Below are 21,416 nucleotides of genomic sequence, written 5' to 3' on the forward strand. Positions count from 1 at the left end.
CATTTCACCACTCCTGTCAGGCAGGCAGGAAGTTCTGAGTAAGTGCTTCCTCTGGGTACATCCTCCTATCCTTGTGCTGGGCATTGCCAGGGGACACCCAAGAAGCACAAGGCCTACATACACTATGAGATCAGGGTGCTGAGACATGCTGGTTTGGTTGGCATTTTTCTGCTCCATTGTTTCAAAGGAACATTTCTGCTGCTGCACTGTGGGGTAGAGAGAGGGCATCGGGATAGGACAACTATGTTTTTAAATCAATTAATTAATACATATTTTAAAATATTAAAAATGAGGGTTCTTAATACTGTACTGATACAGGTATTATTAATGCCTTGAGATGATAAAATTTTTATTAGTTTTATTTATCATCAATTTAATCAATATCTTATTTTTATTAAATATTATTATTAAATTATCACTTAATATTACTAATTATATTAATTTAAATGCCTTGAGATGATTTGTAGATAAAAATGTTACCCAAGGACAGGTAGCAGTTATTCTTAAGGTCAACATCCCCCACATCATTCCTATTAGAAAACTAAAGAGATTTGGCCCCTAGGCTTCATGCAGAACTCTGCCCTTCATGTGTTTCATGCTTTTTTCATGTAATATTTTGTATTGGATTGGATTTATCTGTGTTTGTGCCTTATTCCCCTAATAGACTCTAAGCTGTATGAGATTAGGGACCATGTTCAATCTAAACTTTGTATATCCTCATGCTAGCAGAGTTTTCTGCTACATATTAATAAATGCTTGTTGAATGAAAACAAATTCCTTTTTATTCACCAAGGGCCTACATACTTCAGACTCTTCTCAGAAGCACCCAGATTGAAATCTCAGACCTGAAATTCTAACCCAGGTACAATATCCAGGCTCAATTCAACTGAATAAGCACTTACTCAATACCTATTATATGCCCAGACACTGGACTAGGCACTGGGGAAAAACAACTTTAAAAAAAATATATGCTTTCAAAGATTTGATATATTTCTGGGGGAAACAACATGAATATAGATAAACAGCTAAAAATAAGAACAAAGCAAAGGCAAAGTAATTTCAGGAATTGGAGTAGAGTGCTAACAACCAGGAAGCTCAGAAAAGGCCTCATGTAGGAAATGGCACCTGAGCTAGGCCTTGAGGGGAGCAGGGAAAGGAAGGAAGAAGAGCATTCCAGACGTGAGTGCCAGCGTGTGCAGAATCATGGAGGCAGAAGATGGAATGTTGTGTACAGGGAACAACAAGTGGGCTAGAATAGAGGGTGGATGAGGAGGAGTAATGTGAAATTAGGTTAGAAACACAGATTGGAGCCAGTTTGTGAAAGGCTTCAAATGCCAAGCACGTAGGAATAAAGGAAGGTGACAATAGCAGATGCCTATTCCTGAGACACTTGAGCAACACCCATAGATCCAGTGTCCTTGAGTACAGGGCCCAATGGACAAAGGCCACCAAATGAAGGCAGAAGTTTATTTCTATTTACTTGTATTTATTCTCTCTCTCTCTCTCTCTCTCTCTCTCTCTCTCTCTCTCTCTCTCTCTCTCTCTCTCTCTCTCTCTCTCTCTCTCTCTCTCTCTCTCTCTCTTTCCCTCTCTCTCTCTCTCTCCCTCTTTCCCCTGAAAGGTTTTTTGGAATAATTTTACCTGGAATAATTAAAAAATTTGTGATGAAGAGGTCCTATATTTCCACCCTGACATTCTTCCCTCACTTCATTTTGGGGGAAATGACATAAATAATATCCTCTCTAAACTCACATTCAACAAGGCTGCCTTTCTATAGCATTTGTAGCCTGCCCTCAGCTACAAATACCTTTCTCCACAATGGCAATACTCTTCCCAGAATTCCCAATTAGGGCACATCTTAAACTGAGAAAACAGATTCTTCTCAACAAAGACTTTAAAAAAGATATTCCTGGCATATGGTACTCAAAAAGTGATTTTCATTTGGCCATTCATTCATTCCCCCTTGAACTTCCTATCTACCCACGTTCTTTTCTCTCATCCAGCCACTGTATTATAGTTATGACAATGACAAATGGAAAAGTCCAGCTGACCCATTTAAGTTCTTTTTGTACTCAGTCAGGGAAGTCTGGGAAAGAAACCAGTCTAGCCATTTTGCCACACCATTACATCACAATGTGTACTCCTTGAGTATCAACTAGGAAAGAAGAGGTAGGGGGCTGGGGTAGAGAGGGTAAAAATCTTCATTCCAAGATGCTCGGGGACTCCAAAAAGAGATGGGATCCTGCCCTAGATCCTGCCTTCACAACTCAGATGATGAGTTACTGAGATGCTGGTTGCTGGGAGAGTGTGGGGGTGTGGGGGGCGAGGCTTTCAAGGGAGAGAGGAGAGGAAAGCCAACAACTTGATCCTATGAGCTAGGCCTGGAGACAGGAACTTCATCCTCTCAGGATAAGAGCATATGGGTCAGAGACAAGGGGCTCTGAAGGGAACGCTCAATAAGCATTATCTCTAGGGTTCTTTCAATCCATTTGATGGTATTATTGAAATGGATTTTGCTGTGTAGAACAGTACCCAGCTTGCTGCTGCATTATCAGGGTGAAAATTCAAATTCTATTAGAGAGTTTTATGGCAATTATGAATCTTTAATAGTTTTCCATGTCAGGTATAAAATTTTAATGGATTTTTTGGGGGATACCAGATAGCAATGCAGTTTTAATGAGACAACATAAGTTTTCTCCCACAGTTCTGAAAGCTGCTAACTTGGTCCCTATGACAGAGGCTAGAAGGAAACTCCTGGAAGGCAAACTAGTGACCTACTGTTGATCAAGGGCAGAGCCTTGATGAGCTTATCACAAAAATTCTGTAATAGATACAATGCCAAAGGGAAAAAAATCAGCAGAGGATATAAGGGTTGATAGAATAAATGACACAAGCTGAGATGGTTTGTACTCTGTTATTTACAAGATATTACCCCCACCCAAAAAAACCCAAAAACTTTCTGCAGAGCTGTTTTTTCATCCACCAACCACTGACAAAAGAACCTTCTAAAATACACAACAGTTGTCCCATGTGTGGAACTCTACAAGAAAGCAGACCACTTTCCATCATTTGATAAGTCTAGATATTCGAGATCATAAAGTATGAGGATACACAGGATGCCAGAGACAGGCAGGGTATGACAAAAATACATTCCTGATTGGCAATCTGTTCATTCTGACAGGCAGTCACTGATCCAGATTTGTCAAATAGCAAACTCCTCCCTGGGATAGTAGGATAGACATTGTGGAAGGCATGGCAGAAAGGAGTAAGGATTAGACTGAGTTTCTAGGGTACCAAGAGACAACTCTCAGTTGTCCAGGTGATGGTGTTTTCCATTTTAAATTACAAAGGGTCTCAGGTTGTTTTGTTCCTGTCTCCCCACCCCCTACCTCCACACTTGCTGCTCACCTATATCTCCCCTAGAGAAACCAAACTAAGTTAAAGGGAAAATCAGTCCATTTTCCTGCTAGTTGCCAAATCTGCTTAATATTTTTTTTAAGCCTTCACCTTCTGTCTTAGAATCAGTGCTAGGTATCAGTTCCAAGACAGAAGAGCAGTAGTGGCAATTGGGATTAAGGGACTTGCCCAGGGTCACACAGCTAGGAAGTATCTGAGGTCAGATTGGAACCCAGGATTTTCTTTCTCCAGGTCTGATCCTCTCTCTAGCCACTGAGTCACCTAGCCGCCCTCAAATCTGCTTAATCTTTTGATGGGAAATGAGAACTGAACAGACCAAATAAAAATCAAATACCTATCTGTGATTACTATTGAATTTCACCTAACCCTTTTCTTCTTGTTTTCCGCACAACAGACAATGGGACAGTCTACTAGTAGGTATATAGTTATTTGCATGCCATCTCCTCCATTAGACTGTGAGTTCCTTGAGGGCAAGAACCTTGTTTTTCCCTTTCTCGGTATCCACAGTTCTTTTTTTTTTTAAACCCTTACCTTCTGTTTTAGAATCAATACTCTGTATTGATTTCAAGATAGAAGAGAGGTCAGGGCTAGGCAATGAGGGTTAAGTGACTTGCCCAGGGTCACACAGCTAGGAGGTGTCTGAGGCTAGATTTGAACCCAAGACCTCCCGTCTCCCGTCTCTAGCCGTGACTCACAATCCACTGAGCTACCCAATTGCCCCATCTATATCCACAGTTCTTAACACAATGCCTGACATACATAAAGCACTTTAAAAAAGTTTACTGACTAACTGACCATTTGACCATATCTTTGTTTGTTTCATGGATGCTGACGTTTTTATACCCTACAGAGAAAATAACTGACTTCTCCTTGGCAACACCTAAGAAATGTTTGAGGTAGGATCTGAAACTAGCTTTTCCTACATTCAGACCCATAATTCTGTACAGTAAAGCCTGAAGGAAGCAAGGTAGCACAGAATAGCACTGGGTCCGGAATTGGGAAGATCTGAGTTCAAATCCAAACTTGGACAATTACTAGCTGAGTAATCCTGGGCAAGTCATTTAACTTTTATTTGCCTAGGTTTCCTCATCTGTAAAATGGAGATAATAGCACCTTCATCCCAGAGTTGTGAGGATCAAATGAGATAATATTTATAAATCACTTTGCAAACTTTAAAACACTAAATAGGTGCTAAATTTCAGGGCCAGATTTTCTAATTATTGTGTTATAATAATAAGTTTCATTTGCATAAGCATGTTTTGGCTTCTGAAGAATTCTGCATATTCTCTTTTTGTAATAGAGCATATAATGAAAGACTGGCACAGTTAATGACTAATATGAAAATATGTTTTGCATGATTTCACACGTATAGTAAGCATTATATCACTTGCCTTCTCAAAGGGTAAGGAAGTGACTGGAGGGAGGAAAAGAATTTGGAACTTGAAATTTTTTTAAATGTTAAAAAATAAACAGAAATAAAGAAGAAATAAAAATATGGCCTCTTAAAAGCCAAAGGATTCTTAGTTTTCTCATCTCTAAAAATGAAATGGAACCAGATGATCTCCACATCTCAGAGTCATTTAGCAACTTGGAAGCAAAGCCCCAATAAGAACCCAGGTCTTCGGGGTCTTTCCAGTGTAAAAAGAATAAGTAGGTTCCAACCTCTCATATCTGGAAGGATCATAAACAAAAATATAACAGTTCCTTGCAAGTGCTTGAGGGACCTTTGCCGCAGACAATGATGAACAGCTAAATTTCCTTATAACAGATTCAGCCTAATGTGCCTCCCAGGCTACTTAACTCCCAGAAAGGGAATAATTTATCAGAAAGTTCTAATGCTTGAATTAGGCATTTGGTTGATCATTTTCCTCAAGGGGCTGCAATCACTACTTTTGGTGGGGGTGGTGGTAGTGGTGGGAGATTCATCTTCTCAGACTACCTTGCATTTAACTGTTTATAATGGTATCCATTTTCTTTACATTTTTTCTCTACATATGTGGCTTGTTGTCTTCCCTGTTACAACATAAAGTCCTTAAGAGTTGGAATTGTTCCATTCCTTGTATATCCTCAACATCTAGTACAGCCTGGCTCATAGCAGCTGCTTAATAAAGGCCTATGGACTGATAATTCACATAATTTATTGGCAGGCCCAGAGATGGAAGGTCTTGGGTCCAAATGTGGCCTCAGACACTTCCTAGCTATATGACCCTGGGCAAGTTACTTAACCCCCATTGCCCAGCCCTTACTACTCTTCTGTCTTGGAACCAATTCACAGTATTGATTCTAAGGTGGAAGGAGAAAGAAAGAAAGAAAGAAAGAAAGAAAGAAAGAAAGAAAGAAAGAAAGAAAGAAAGAAAGAAAGAAAGAAAGAAAGAAAGAAAGAAAGAAAGAAAGAAAGAAAGAAAGAAAGAAAGAAAGAAAGAAAGAAAGAAAGAAAGAAAGAAAGAAAGAAAGAAAGAGAGAGAGAGAGAGAGAGAGAGAGAGAGAGAGAGAGAGAGAGAGAGAGAGAGAAAGAAAGAAAGAAAGAAAGAAAGAAAGAAAGAAAGAAAGAAAGAAAGAAAGAAAGAAAGAAAGAAAGAAAGAAAGAAAGAAAGAAAGAAAGAAAGAAAGAAAGAAAGAAAGAAAGAAAGAAAGAAAGAAAGAAAGGAAGAAAGAAAGGAAGAAAGGAAGGAAGGAAGGAAGGAAGGAAGGAAGGAAGGAAGGAAGGAAGGAAGGAAGAAAGAAAGAAAGAAAGAAAGGAAGGAAGAAAGGAAGGAAGGAAGGAAGAAGGAAGGAAGGAAGGAAGGAAGGAAGGAAGGAAGGAAGGAAGGAAGGAAGGAAGGAAGGAAGGAAGGAAGGAAGGAAGGAAGGAAGGAAGGAAGAAAAAAGAAAGAAAAAAAGAAAGAAAAGCAAGGAAGCAAGAAAGCAAGGAAGGAAAGAAGGAGGGAAGACTACCATGTCACTATGCTGCAAATCATAGCTCCTCTTGGATCTTGGGAATTTATTTCTTTTTTTCTTTTTCTTTTTTATGTCCATACCACCACCTCATTAGGCATATATATATATGTATTATGTGTGTATATACGTGTAAGCAAATAAAATATATACATTATGTAAATGCACATGTCTGTGAGCATATACATTGTGTATATAATGCATTGTGTGCATGTTTTATATCTACATGGATGTTTACATATATACACATCTATATGACACATGTATGTATGCATATATGTATATACAGTATGCATATATATGGATTTTCTCACTCTTTTTTCAAAGCAATAAATCAAGATAGAAAGAGAAAAAAAATTCAGTCTTCAATTTCATAGATTCTATGATCCTAAGCCTCACGAAGTGCCTCTTATGAAGGGGAAAAAAATTCAATAAAATTGCTCTGACTGAATTTAGGGGGTTGTTGGAGAGATAGGACTGGGCTTAGAAGGGGCCGTGTTCCTCTTCTGAAATGACCTTAGGTGGATCCTCTCACCTGTTATTTTTTAAATTTTTTGTTCAACAAAGGTCAACTGGGTCAACTAACCACTCTGAAGTCTAATCCAATCTGCCTATCAATATAAATTTCCCAAGCACTATATACCCTTTTTACATTGGATTTTATTTTGTAAAGAGATCAATCTTTCCCAGGTCCCTTAAGTGCTCTTTCAAAAATGACTACCAGATGGGCTAACTGCTTTGAGGTCTGGGTAGGTATATAGAACAACTGGATTCTGACTCTGACCATGTATGATCTCAGAAAAATTGCTTCCCTTATCTAGGTCTATGTTTCTCCTCTAAAAAATACTGAGGATAATGAAAAAAAAATGTGAAGGATGGTAGCCTACCAGTACCAGATCTTAAACTGAACTGTAAAGCAGTAATCATCAAAATCAAATGGTACTGGCTAAGAGGCAGAAGGGAGGATCAATGGAATAGATTAGGGATAAATTACCTCAGCAAGCTAGCATTTGATAAAAAAAATAAAAATACTGGGGGGTGGGTGCCTTAGACATTTCTGAGAGATAGCCTACAAATCCAATGTATTTTAGGTTCTAATATTCTTCGTCCCTTCCTACTTTGGCATTCTATGTTCTAGATGTCACCTGGGTCTCTGAATAATGTCAGGGAACAATTTCCTTCTTCCCATCACCGTTTCTCTGTTTTTCCTACCCTTTTATCAATTCTCTCTCTTTTTTTTTAGTTTATACACTGAACATTCTATAATGAAGGTGTTGGCATGTCACCTGCCCCTGACTAAGGTTTGGACAGCAAGCAAGTCACTGAAAGGAAGTGACCCTATGTTGGATAACCAGCCCCCCAAATATTCCCACTGCTCCCACTGTTGAGAACCTTTCAGATGAGAACAGAGGCCTTATTCTACCCCCCCCCCATTGAGTTTCTCAATGCCTAGGATGGAGCACGTGGGCCTTTCCCCATGAAAGTCCTTTTATTTTCCTTTCTACAAGGTAAGCCTGTGGTTGCCTTTTCAACTTTATAATCACTGCCTGACTCATGAGGGTTTTTAGTTTCTCTCTTTTATTTTTGCAGCCCTGTAACTGGGAGTAATTACAGCACTAGATGGTGCTCCTTTAATCATGCGTGAGGGACTGGGCACTTTGAACTTTTACAATTTATCCCCAAGATCTATTTAGAGGCAATTTTAAAAAACAAGCTCAAAATTATGGTAAAGTAGAAAGGACACTGTGCTCACTGTCTCTGCTAGAGCCACAAGCATACTCCTCTTGCACATGTCAAATTTATATCCTGAGGTCTTCAGTAACATCAGATGGGAACAATGCCTTTTATTAGCTGGCAGGAATCTGGACTCATCGTGAACATATTTTCATGCATTTAACCACCTGTTCACAAAGGTCTGTACTTGCGGTTATGGCACCTATTACAGCATCTGAAACCCAGTGGGCACTTAATAAGCCCTACTTAATTGATGGAAATGGTATGATATCATAATCCTTTCCATAGTCCCAATCTCTTTACAACTACAGAAGGTTGCATTGGGAGAGAGTCTGTACTAAAACTTAAAGGTTTATAAAAAGTGAGTGTTGGAAGGGACCTCAGTAGATCAACTGGTTAAACAATCTACAAGTAGATTTTTGATCCAGAAGGCACCTAGAATGCTGGAGCTCGAAAGAATCTTAGAGATTATATAGTGAATGCTTCTCATTTTACAAATAAGGAAAATGAAGTCCATAAAAAGAAAATTATTTTCCAGCGTCACCCTAAAAGTTGCTGTTCGGTTGTGCCCAACTCTTTGTGACCCCATTTGGGGTTTTCTTGGAAAAGATACTGGAGTAGTTTACTATTTCCATCTCCGGCTCGTTTTTACAGATGAGGAAACTGAGGCAAACAGGATTCAGTACCCTGCCCATGGTCATACAGCTAGTAAATAACTGAGGCTAGTTTTGAACTCAGGTCTTCCTGACTCCAGGCCTGGCACTTTAATCCACTGCACCACCTTGCTGCCCTAGAAGGCTTCCTTCCAACTCTCAAAATCCTCTAAGAACTACACAAATGGAACTGATGAATGGAACAATTTTTAAATTTTTTTCATTGCTTTTTCTAGAAGGAAGAAAGTGGCTCTGTCCCCAGGAGAGCCTGGAGCTCATTAGGGCAGAGATCTCAGACAAAAGACCTCTTAGCAGCCTCCTCTGGTGCCACAGATTCTGACTACATATTTCTTCATTCAACTGAAAAGCCAATCTTGATGGAGTTAAGCTACAGGTGTTTTTCTCCTTCATTTTATTGTCATCTCTAGGCAGCAGAGAGAAGTAGACATTCAAGGGCCAACCAGGAATGAACTGTGCAGGTCACTTGGTGTAAAAGACAGATTGGAAGGCCACAAGTTGTCATGCTCTAAAAGAAATTTTTAAAGGAATGTTGTAAGAGTTTCTGCCATTCTCTGCTTCTTTTTCTTTCAAGAGAACCTTGGGCCTTTTCAGGGGAATAGAGGACAAAGTCAAAAATCTCAGAAAGACCCTTTGTGACTGTGATGTCCAGGGTTTCACTTGGCAAGCAGATAGGAAACAACTCCAATTTCTACAACAATCAGAGTAGAAACTGCCATCCAGCATATTGTGAGACCATTCCCTTTTCCTTCTTTGTGACTGATTGATAGGCATCTTCTTTGAACAGTCTTTAGATATGTCTTTTTGCTTGGCAAAAGCAAAGGTCAAAATATCGATCTTAATGTAAGGAGTAGAAGCTACTTTGAAGAATTGGGAGATCAGACCTCCCTGAAAATGGAAGATTGTCCATCACTCAAGAATTATAATGTTGGGGGGGGGGCAGTTGGGTAGTTCAGTGGATGGAGAGTCAGGCCTACAGACAGGAGGTCCTGGGTTCAAATTTGACCTCAGACACTTCCCAGCTGTGTGACCCTGGGCAAGTCACTTAACCCCCATTGCCTATCCTTACCACTCTTCTGCCTTGGAACCAATACACAGAAGGTAAGGATTATTTAAAAAAAAAAAGAATTGTAATGTTGTAGCTTATATTTTTTATTCTCTTTGGGAAATGTACTCTAATTTATAATGTGACTCTTAGTCTTTTGAGTCACCTGAAGTTGGGAAGGAGAAAAGAATCTTGATGAGGATGGGAGCTGAGTCATTTTAGTAAACATGAATTGTTGATCATCTCAAGAGATCCACTACAAATTAAACAAGACAAGATAGAAAACTTGGGTTGATTTGTAAGGCACCAGGAGGCAAAAACAAAAGAAAACAAAACAAAAACCCAAAGGGAATTCAAGTTAAACTATTTACATATTCACAAAAATCTAGGAAGGCAGTCCAATTCTATGTACATCTAAAGACTAAAGGGAGGGAAGAAGGAAAGAAGAAGGAAAGAAAAATGAAGAAAGGAGGGAGAAAGGGAAGGAGAGAAGGAAAGAAGAAATGAGAGAAGAAAGGAGTAAGGATTTAATAAGTGCCTATTATGTGTTGGGCATTGCTAGGCTAAGCACTTTACAAATATTTCATTTGGGTTGAGAGCTGAAGGACCCCAAGTGTGTTTTCTACTAACAGCAAACACTGCTGTTGTCTTGTCTTATGGGAGCCTTTCCAATCTACTGCCTATTTCCTCTTCAATCATTTCTAATTCCTTCAAGGATCCTCTCCATAACACGCTAAAAAGTCAGACTAGCCATGACTGTACTATCCGCTGTGGGAATTCTGGCTAGTCACAACCTTCCCCTAGATACAAGTTTCCTCACTAGGGTAATATCTACCCTGCCTACCTCACATGGTTATTACGAAGGTCAGATGAGAACACAGATGTGAAAGACAGAAGCAAAAAAATGACTATTAAAAACAGGTAACGTAGAAATTAGTGCATGGAAGTAAGTGCAGTGATACATACAAATATAGTCACATGTACACATATTTGTGTGTATATACTATTATATATACATACACATATATTATGTGCAAAGATACTTGCACATAAAAAAAAAAGAAAGTAGGAGAGAAGAAAGGGAAAGAATTAAAGGAGGAAACAAAAGACTGCCTGAAATTCTCAATCACCCACTCTACTCAAGGACAAAAATTTCACCCTGCCTTCTGGAAGAGAAGACTTTTCTCATAAATCTTAACGAGGTTTTTTCCTTGAGCAGTGCCTCAACGAAACTCTTGTGTTCCCTGTCAGAGTCACAGAGTTGGAACTAAAAGGGAACTTAGAGATCATCTATGATCCAATTCCCTCATTTTGCAAATAGGGAAATGGAGGCCCAGAGAAGTCAAATGACTTACTGGAGATTGCACAGATTTTAAACTGCAGAGTTGAGCTTTGAATTTGAATATCTTAAACTCTAAATCTCCTTTTCATTTCATGAAGACATAATGCTCAGGATGGGCATACCAAGGAGCCCTTGGTCACCGACTGCCTGTGTGTGCTTTATCTATTTATGCCTCAGTGTTATCTGTAAAATAAGGAGGTCGGACCTGGTGGCCTTCAATGTCTTTTAAACTCTAAATCGATGACCCCAGGAACATATGCATGTTCCACTATGCTCAGTGAGGGATCCTCCTAAAAGTTCAGTGAGTGGAGCTGAAGAAGTCCTTCATTTCAAAGAAGGTCTAAGACTCCGGTTCTAAGGAGAAATCTCATAACTGGGAGACGGAGCTGAAGAGTCTCCTGTTTTCTAGTGAAACACAAACTAGACAAAGCTGTATACACCATGCCCTGCACACATGCTGGTGGGGGAGATGCGTCATTCTTTCACAGGCCTGTCAAGCAATGCTGGTCTTACCCTAAAAGGTTAGTATTGGCTATACCATCCTCAGTGGATTCAAACAATCCATCTGCCTGTATCTTCTGGAAATCAACAAGGGTTATTTACAGTAACCCGGGGTCTCTGCCTCCTCCCAGCCCTCTTTTTTCACATGTTTTCAATTCATCGCATGCTGGGTACACAAATCAGTGAGTTCCAAGGAGTGCATGGAGCATTATGTTAAATAGATAGCTGGCATCTGGTGCACACCCAAGCAGTTCTCAAGAAAACAGCAGAGCCTCGGCAACATTAAAAATCAATAAGCCCGGAGTTTGATGTGAGTGTCACACTGCGGCATCAGCCTGACATGGAGGCCCCTTCAATTGCTGCTCAGTGAAGGGGGGAAATGATGGAAATAGCAAAATATTTCAGGGCCTCATTTCCTGATATTTCTCTCAGATGAAATGATAAAGAGAGGAGGAATGGGGTGGGAGACAGTGTGTATATGTGCGTGCATGCACACGCATGAGGAAAAAGAAAAGAAATGAAGATCAGGAGCTAGTTTTGCTATACCTAGACTCACAGGATCACAGAATACTGAAAGGGCCTTCAGAGATCATCTAGTCTAACCCTCCTCTTCCCCCCGCCCCTTTACACATCCAACAACCAAGCATCATCTCTTTTTTTCCTTCTTTCCTTCTTTCTTTCTCTCTTTCCTTCTTTTCTTCCTTCCTCCCTCCTTTCTTTGTTTTGCTTTTTAAACCTTTACCTTCCATCTTACGACCAATACTGTGTATATTGGCTCTGGGGCAGAAGAGCAGTAACGGCTAGGCAAGGGGGTTTAAGTGACTTGCCCAGGGTCACACAGCTAAGTGTCTAAGGCTACATTTGAATCCAAGACCTCCCCTCTCCAGACCTGGCTCTCTATCCACTGAGCCACCCAGCTGCCTATTTTGTAATTTTTTACTTTTTTTTTTGTAAGTGCCTATTTTGAGACACAGTGTTATATCTTAAGGATGCAGAGACAAAAAGCAAGCAAACAAACAAACATATCTTATACTCAAGGGGATTAAATTCAATCAAGTGTAACCATTTTGGTTACATGGTTGAGGGGAATATGATTAGGGATGTAGACTCTAAACAATCACCCTAGTGCTATTATCAATACTATGGAAATAGGTCTTGACTAAAGACACACATAAAACCCAGTAGAACTGCACATTGGCTATGGGAGGGGGAGGGGGGAGAAGGAAGGGAAAGAACTTGAATCATGTAACCATGGAAAATTTTTCTTAATTAATCAATAAAGTAAAATTTAAAAAAATAACAAAATAGATGACTATGTGAATTAAGAAGCTAGTTTCTTTCTTAAAAAAAAAAAACAACTTACCTTCTCTCTTAGAAATGATACTAAGTATTTGTTCCAAGGTAGAAGAATGTTAAGGGATAGGTCACTGGAGCTAAGTGACTTGCTCAGGGTCACACAGCTAGAAGTATCTGAAGGCCAAATTTAAACCCACATCATCTCATCTCCAGGCCTGGCTCTCTATCCGCTGAACATCCCAGCTGCCCTCTAAGAAGCTATAACTCTTATTGTCACAGGAGTTTCAGAAAACCCTTTCTCCAAAATAACCCTATGAAGTAGGTAACGTTAATAAGTATTATTATCATCCCAGTGTTATAAACAACAGAAACCAAGGATCAGGAAAGTGAATTGCTCAATATTCCCTAGCTAATCAGTGATGGGGCGGAATTCAAACCTAGGACTCTGCAGGCCAATCTTTTGCCACTGTGCTAAGCAGCCTCACCTGTAAAAGAAAGGGTCATCAGGAGGAGCACCAAGCACCCACAGGGGAAAGGAGTGACTACCAGCCTTGGCCAGGTAAATCTAGGTTTCTGACTTCTTTTTTTTTCCACTCTTCCCACTTAAATCTCTGAGACTTGTGTTTCTGGGAGAACATGGGCAGACTGGCAAGAGGCAAGAATAAATTAAGCTGATTTGAAAGATCTGTCTCCTGTCACAGAAAAGCCACTGGTATTATGCTGGAAGAGAGCCTCAGAGGCCGCTGTTTCTGCTTGTTGGTTTATCTTAGAGGGATGTGGATGTCTCAGAGTGAATAGATTTAAATGGCTAGGCTGATACCCTGGTCAGAGATATAAATTGTCACTGTCTCTTAGCAAGATTTGCTGGAAATGAACTAGAAGGTGTGACAGTTCCTTTTCAGTTGGTTTCTCTAACAAAATAAACATCGAGTCTCTTTTTGCCCCAGTCTCTAGTTCAGTACAGGAGAGGGAAGCTTTCAATTTCCCCACTTGCATAGGAGTTGAGTTCAAGTCAAAAATCCTTAATGAAGGAGTTGGGAAGGCCAGGATCCTGGGAGAACCAGGGAAATATAAGTTAACTTCAACACTCCCACACAAAACCAGAGAGAATATTGTGGGTGAGAAAGTTAAAGCACCCAACTGGGGCAATTTGCCTTAACTTAGTCCTGGAGGTAGATTGATTAAGGATCCAGCTGTCCTCCCCATGGACAAAAAAATATAAAAGCCATTTTTAGGAGTTTGTCTGGGAGCTCCTGAGACCCCAAGGAACTTCTTTTCCTATTACTTGTAGCTTTCCTGCAATTGACTTTTATATGCCTGAATTGCTTTTTTTTTTAAACCCTTACCTTCTGTCTTGGAATCAGTAACGAGTATTGGCTCCAAGGCAGAAGAGTGGTAAGGGCTAGGCAATGGGGGTCAAGTGACTTGCCCAGGGTCACACAGCTGGGAAGTGTCTGAGGCCAGAATTGAACCCAAGACCTCTTGTCTCTAGGCCTGGCTCTCAATCCACTGAGCTACCCAGCTGCCCCCTGAATTGCTTTTAATCACATTGGGAATGGCTTCTCTCTGGGGTTACGGGAATATGTATGTGTGATTGATATTTGTATATGTAGGTATTATATGTATAATATATGTGTATATGTATATGTATGTATATAAAATGATTGTTTGAATCCTAGGGTTCTAAGTAATACATGACGCTTGATATAGAAACTAGACAGGACAGCAATACTGCAGGTCTGGTTCCTTATTTGCACACTGGGCATCACTGAACACTGTTAATATTAATACAGTTAATATTTCTACAACACTTTAATGTTTTCAAAACCTTTTACATATGTCCATCTCATTCGATCCTCTCACCAACTCAGTGAGGCAAGTGCTATTATCATCTCCATTTTACAGATGAGGAAACTGAGGCTGAGAAAGAGGAAGTGATTTGCCCCAGGAAATACAGCTAAGTCTATGTCCAGGGTTGGATTTGAGCTTTGGTCTTCCTGATCCCATATCCAACACTCTCTCTGTGCCATCTAATTGCCTCAGGGCTGCACCACGTTTAGCCTGGAGAAGAGAAGACAGAGGGGACATGTTCCAGGTCTTTCTTTGGCATTTGAAAAGCTATCATGTGAATGGAGGGACGAGGCTTTTTCTACCTGGCCTTAGAGAGCAGATCACCCTCAGAGGCTGGAAATGAACAGAGGCAGACTGCACTTCCGTGTAAGGAAAAAAGTGCTAGCAATTAGTTGTTCAAAGGGAATGGGCTGCTGAGAGAGGAAGCTCGCTGTCCCTGAAGGTCTTAGCTGAAGCTGGATGAATTGTTTATCAGGGATTACATTGTCATTGGAGAGATTTCTGTTGTTAGGCACAGGTTGTATTAGATGAATGTATGGATAGTATTTAAAGAGAAGAAAAAGGGTTTCAAGGTGATTTATCTTGGGTTCTAGGTAGGATGACACCTGAAAAGTGAGAACAAGAAAAAGAGGAGAGCTCTAAAAGGAAATTTCCTGCAAACAGGCAGCTGGGAATGCTATAAGCAATGACCTAAGATAGTTGGTTACTTTCAGGTCTGAAAATATTTCCTCCCAGATAAATCCAAGAACCCCTGGGATAGAGTGATTTTTTTTTCAAGGTTTCCTGACACATCTTTCTTACATGGTTTGTTTCAATTGCTACTGTCAAGAAAAATCTGTTCTTTTCCCCCTTTGAAAAGAAAATGAGTGACAGACCTTCTGAAAGCCCCTTTCTAGGGTCTTATTTTGATTGAAGCACCAACCACATCTTCCATTGAGCCCAGAGTCTCTCCTTGCCCTATCTGCTCACTCCCTGGTTCACCTGGAGTTTCCTACAGTGAAGTGATGGCTCAGAAAGTATTTTCTCATGGTCCCGAAAGCCTTGATGGAATTGCCAAAGGTTCTTGGACCTCCCTAGGAGTAACTGTTGGAGAAAAGAAGCTGGCCTAGCAACCTAAGCAAGAACTGGTGGAAACTGTGAGTAGGTTAGGTATGTGGGGGAGTGGGGGTGGTGGTAAGCATCTCCCTGGTGCTGGACCCAGGCCAGGCCCTTTCAGAGCTGCACAGACTATAATATCAGAGCCCTGCAGGAAGAGTTGGTGTTTGCACCCTGGAGTCTGTTTCATTAGCCAAAAATGAAAACTATTTACAAATAATGCATATGGCTAGGTTGCCACCTACATGATCAGTCTCTTTTGTTTTCTGATGTACTTGTAGTGCAATTATCCACACTGAAAAAGTACATTAGTCAAATGGGCTTCAGATAAAGCACAGAGTATGGAGATGCTCACATATCAGAAAGAGCTTTCAGGAGAAAGTAGTAACAGTGGTGAAGAATATAAAATACTTTACTGCACTTGATATTGTAGATGGCAAGAGCATTGTGAAAGGCACTTTATGTGCAAATAAAGCATTTTATTGCCCACAATGTAATCACATGCCCAAAGTCATCAATGCCTCTAAAGAATTTCTTGAAAAGTGGCCAAATAAACATCTTCCCTCTAATGTATATCCTTCCACATTATTTGTGAGGAAAAAAGAGATGGAGGGAAAGACAATAGGTTTTTAAATCTGGAAGGAAGCTTAAATGTCATCTAGTCTACACCCTTCATTTTATAGATGAGAAAACTGTGGCCCAAGGAAGTGACATGACTTCTCCAACTCACAGTAATAATAAGGAACACAGTTGGTGTTTGAATGCCACAGTCTTTGACTTGAGATCCAGAATTCTTTCCACCATCATGCTGGGTAAAGGGGAGGGTGAATAGAAGGATTAAGGAAAAGGATGGAAGAAAAAGGAGGTGAAGAAGAGTGAGAAGAGGCAGGACATTTCCAGTTTCCAAGATATATTTTTAAATACTTGCTGCTATAAGAAGTTGTTTATATTTTCTTAGTCTAATTAGAAGAAATGGGATAGAACAGATATGAGCATTATCATCGACACAGGAAACCTTGGAGACCACCTAAGTCCATTCAGCTGCTTCAGTTCAGTAATAAGAGCTCAAGCACTTATAATGCTTTAAGGTTTAGAAAAGCACTGTGAGATAGGCAATACAAGTCCTATTATCCCCAATTTACAGATAAGGAAATTGAGGCGCAGAGCATGTAAGCAACTTGCTGAGAGGTCCAGGGAGGCAGGTGGGAGCACACAAAGAAAGACTACCTGCAGAAGGTGGGATTCATAAGGCAGGACCCAAGTGTCCTCACTCCCTCCCCAATCGCCAGAGCTTATGACTGTTTCACAAAAGAGACTCACCAAGGTCAAATGCCTTGCCTAAACTTACAGAATTAAAGGCAGAAGGAGCTCAGGTCTCCTGGCTCTCAAGCAAAATGTTTCTCCCCACTCCATCCTTCAGTAAAAGGCAGTGGAAATGGAAACATGGCTTCAGTTGATAAAAATTTTCCAAGCTACAGATTTGGGGCCTTATCTGCCAAGCGAAGTAATAACCCATCCATCACCAGGCCCTGATCTATATTGTTCTCAAATGAATCCCATCGAGGTTAAGCAACTTCTCTAAAAAGCAGTCTCAGAGATAAGATGCCTTATTGCTCTGTGTTCACAGCTCCAAACTTGGTGGTTAGCTACAGAGGTAGAAGTTGGAACAGGAAGGACTTACAGGCCCAAACCCTGGGCTTCACTGACCCCAAAGCACTGAGTCACTTAGTCAAACAGTAATTATTTAGTGACCATTGGGTACAGAGGCATGTCCAACTTCCTCCTTGGTCTCCCCTTCATCAGGAAAAATAAATCCCTATTACTAAGGGGCTTAGTCTCCATAAGAAGACAAGTACTAGTTTACTAGTCCCTGCCTTCTAGGACCCTGGAAGCCTCCAGCAGTCTTTGCATTGTCATCACCAAATACGGTTCTTGCTCATGGATTTTTTTCCCCATCTGCTCTAGGAGCACACCAGTGATCACAGCTGAAGCCACAGAAATCAGAAGCTGTGTATAACATGTTGGTCAGTCAGTCAATAAGCATTCATGAAGTACTTTCTATGGGGCAAACATGACGTTAAGTTCTAGAGAAACAAAGACTAAAGGAGGATCCTTGCCCTTAAGGTCCTCACATCTTAATGGGGAAGCCAATTATGTACCTACAAGATATATACAGGGGGCAGCTAGATGGCTCAGTGGATAGAGAGCCAAGCCTGTAATTGAGAGGACCTGGGTTCAAATCTGATCTCAAACACGTTATCCCAATTGCCTGGCCTTTATAGTTCTTCTGCCTAAGAATCGAAGTTTAGTGTTGATTGTAAGACAAAAGGTAAGGTTTTTGTTTTTGTTTTTTTAAGATATATAAAGAATAAATTGGAGGAACCTCAGAGGGGAAGGTCTAGGAAAGCAAGTGGGAGAGCACAAAGAAAGACTACCTGCAGAAGGTGGTATTTTAGCTGAGACATGAAGGAATCCAGGGAATCCAGGAGATAAGAGAATAGAGAAAGAGTTAAAGGCAAAGTGGAAAGCCAGTGGAAAAAAGGTACAGAATTGAGAGAATGTCTTATGCCAAGAATAGAAAGATGGCCATTTTCTCAGGATTATAAAGTATAAAAAGACCAAAAGATAGGGAAAGGACAGGGTTATGAATAGCTTTGAAGATCAGAGGATTTTATATTTGAGGCAGTATAGAGCAAATGAAGTTTATTGAAGTGTGGGGGGGTAGGGGAGTGGGGAGTGAGAGTGACATGGTCAGACCTATGACTTAGAAAGATCACTTTGGGGAAGAGCTAGGCAACTTAGTGGATTGAAAGTCAGACCTAGAGATGGAAAGTCTTGGATTCAAATCTGACCTCAGACACGTCCTAGCTATGTGACCCTGGGCAAGTAAAAACCCCCATTGCCTAGCCCTTACCACTCTTCTGCCTTGGAACCAATACACAGTATTGATTCTAAGACCAAAGGTAAGAGTTGTTTGGGGTTTTTTTAAAGATCACTGATAGATGAGTGAAGGATGGAGAGGATGGAGGAGAAACCTGAGTCAGGGACACCAACCAGAAGACTATTTGAATGGTCTAGGTGATGAGGGCCTATATGAGGGTGGTGATAGTGTCAGAAAAGAGAAAGGGTGGAAGATAAGAGATGCTATGGAAGCATAATTGACAACCCCTCCCAACAGATTACAAATGGTAGGGGAAGAATGAGGAATCATATTGTGTTGGTGCCTGCAACGGGCCCCACAGCTGCAAATTCTTAACTATTTGTTTAAAATGCTTGCCAGACCAAGGTAGGGTCAAATAAGTAAGGACCACAAGACTCTGCGGAGCAGTCATATTCCTCTGGCTGCAGTCGAATTATCATCATTTTATCAAGGCAAAGGCTGCAAAGATAGCCCTTCTCTCCTCTTTCTCCCCCCTCAAGCTGAAGCTCATGGGATCTTTAGGATGGCTCTCACCTTGAGACCACTGCTTTCTGCTTCTGACCCTGGATCCACACCAGTGATATAAATCCCCAAGGCATACTCCGCTCCTCCTCTTATCATGAGGCCCAGAGACCTCCCTTCACCGAGTACCAGGTTCACCTGCAGAGGGTAAGGAGGCCAGAAAAGAAAAGGGAATTTATCAGTTAAAGGGGCACAAACCTGAAGCATTCTTAAATCATACTTCAACTATGACTTTCCCATCATCAAAGATTTTAGAGCAAGTAGGAAGATGAAGTTCATTTTGAAGGGCATGTAAACTCATTTACAAAAAACTGCACAGACCAGCGCAACAAGATAATACAGTGGATAGTGCACCAGGCCTGGAGTCATGAGGTCCTGGGTTCAAATCTGGCCTTTGACAATTCCTAGGCAAATCACATGACCCTATTTGTCTAGCCCTTGTCACACTCTTCTGTCTTAGAATTAATACTAAAACATAAGGTAAAGGTTTAAAGAATTGCACAGATCAACACGGAAGCCTCCACACTATTTTGAGGTCAGTCCTAGCCATGCTATCAATTAATTGGCTGTGTGGCCTTGGTCAAAACTCTGGACCTCAGTTTCCTCAGCTGTAAAATGGAGTAGTAGGTTAAATTCAAGGTTCTGGCATTCTAAATTATGAGTTCAAATCTTAGTTCAGTTACTTACTAAGCTAAATGATTTTAGGCAAGTCACTTAACCCCATTATGTCTCATCTGTAATAAAGGGAATAATAATACTTCTACATCCTATATAGTAAAAAGGATGACACACTGCATTTGGAGTCAGAGGATCAAGGTTCAAATCACCATTTCTTACATGTGTGGCCTTGGGCAAGTCACTTAACATCAAACCACTTAACATCTCTAGGTCTCAGTGCCTTGTTTATAAGATCAGAGGTTTGGTCCAATTCATCTCTAAAGTACCTTCCAGCTCCAATACTGAGATCTTCTGCTCATAAGGCTATCATGAGGAAAGTGCCTAAATGTGAGCTATTCCTATTCTCACCATCACCCCATCACCAAACTTGCCCATTCTTTTTAAAACAAGGAAAAAATGAGATCATCGAGCTTTACATAATGTAAACTCAGGTCAAATTTTCTACCTATCCTGAGCACTGCTCAGCATCCAAGTTGGGAGTGACCAAGTAGCCTAATCCATTACATGACCAAGATTCAATCCCAAGAATTTACAACTTCCCCAACAAGGGATGCTCCAACCCTCTTCACCTGAAAATCTTTAGAAGGAAAACAACCTATGCTCTCCTTAGGCAGCCTTATTTCATTTAATAATAATAGTAGTAATAAAATTGGGAAAGCCCTTTATAAATATTATATCATGTTATGCTTACAACAGCCCTAGAAGATACGTACTATTATTATGCCCCTTTTTTGCAGAAGAATAAACTGGAGTAGAAAGAGGTTAAGTGACTTGTCCAGGGTCATCCAACTAGGAAGTGTATGAATCTGGATTCAGGCCTTCCTCTTTCTAAGCCCAGCATCTAACAACCTTCATAAATAGCGTGGATTATTAGGAAGTTTTATACTGCTATCAAGCTTAAATTAGCCTATGCAAATGTCACCCAATATTCTTAGTTCTGCCCTCTGTCACTCAGCACCTTATCACTAAACAGGACAAGTTTAATTCTTCTTCCTCCTCAATCCTTCAGTTACTTAGAGACATCTCTCATGACCTCTCTAAGTCTTCTCTTTACTAGTTTAAACACAATCTTCATCCATCCTCATGTGGTGGCTTCTAGAACCAAAGAAAATACTTGGGAGTAAAGTAGAATGGGATTATCACCACTCACATTCTAGACTTCATATAGGGTGCCTCCTAACTGAACCCTAAAATCCCATTAACTTTTGGGTTTCCATGTCACACTGTTGATTCATTTTGAGTACAGTAAAAGTCCTTATCATTTCACATGAGTTCTTGTCCAGATGCCTCTTATCCACAACATACCTGTGAAAATTTTTTTAATCCAATGGCAGAACTTTAGGTTTATTGCTATTAAAATTTCACCTTATTAGTCTCAGACCATTATTTTAGTCTATTTAGTGAGTTCTT

General features: G+C 40.4%; 1 protein-coding gene across 11 annotated transcripts in view; it reads right to left on the bottom strand.

Annotated features, from left to right (window-relative positions):
* WHRN (whirlin) overlaps positions 1-21,416 on the bottom strand; it is a 142,722-nt gene that overhangs the window by 58,511 nt on the left and 62,795 nt on the right. For all 11 annotated transcript variants that reach the window (XM_056812019.1, XM_056812018.1, XM_056812017.1 and 8 more), the window contains exon 3: positions 19,341-19,466. In XM_056812019.1, the coding sequence (XP_056667997.1) occupies positions 19,341-19,466 (126 nt within the window). The remainder of the gene's footprint in view (positions 1-19,340; positions 19,467-21,416) is intronic.

The sequence above is a fragment of the Monodelphis domestica genome, chromosome 1 (genome assembly GCF_027887165.1).
Source record: "Monodelphis domestica isolate mMonDom1 chromosome 1, mMonDom1.pri, whole genome shotgun sequence".
Classification (NCBI taxonomy): domain Eukaryota; kingdom Metazoa; phylum Chordata; class Mammalia; order Didelphimorphia; family Didelphidae; genus Monodelphis; species Monodelphis domestica.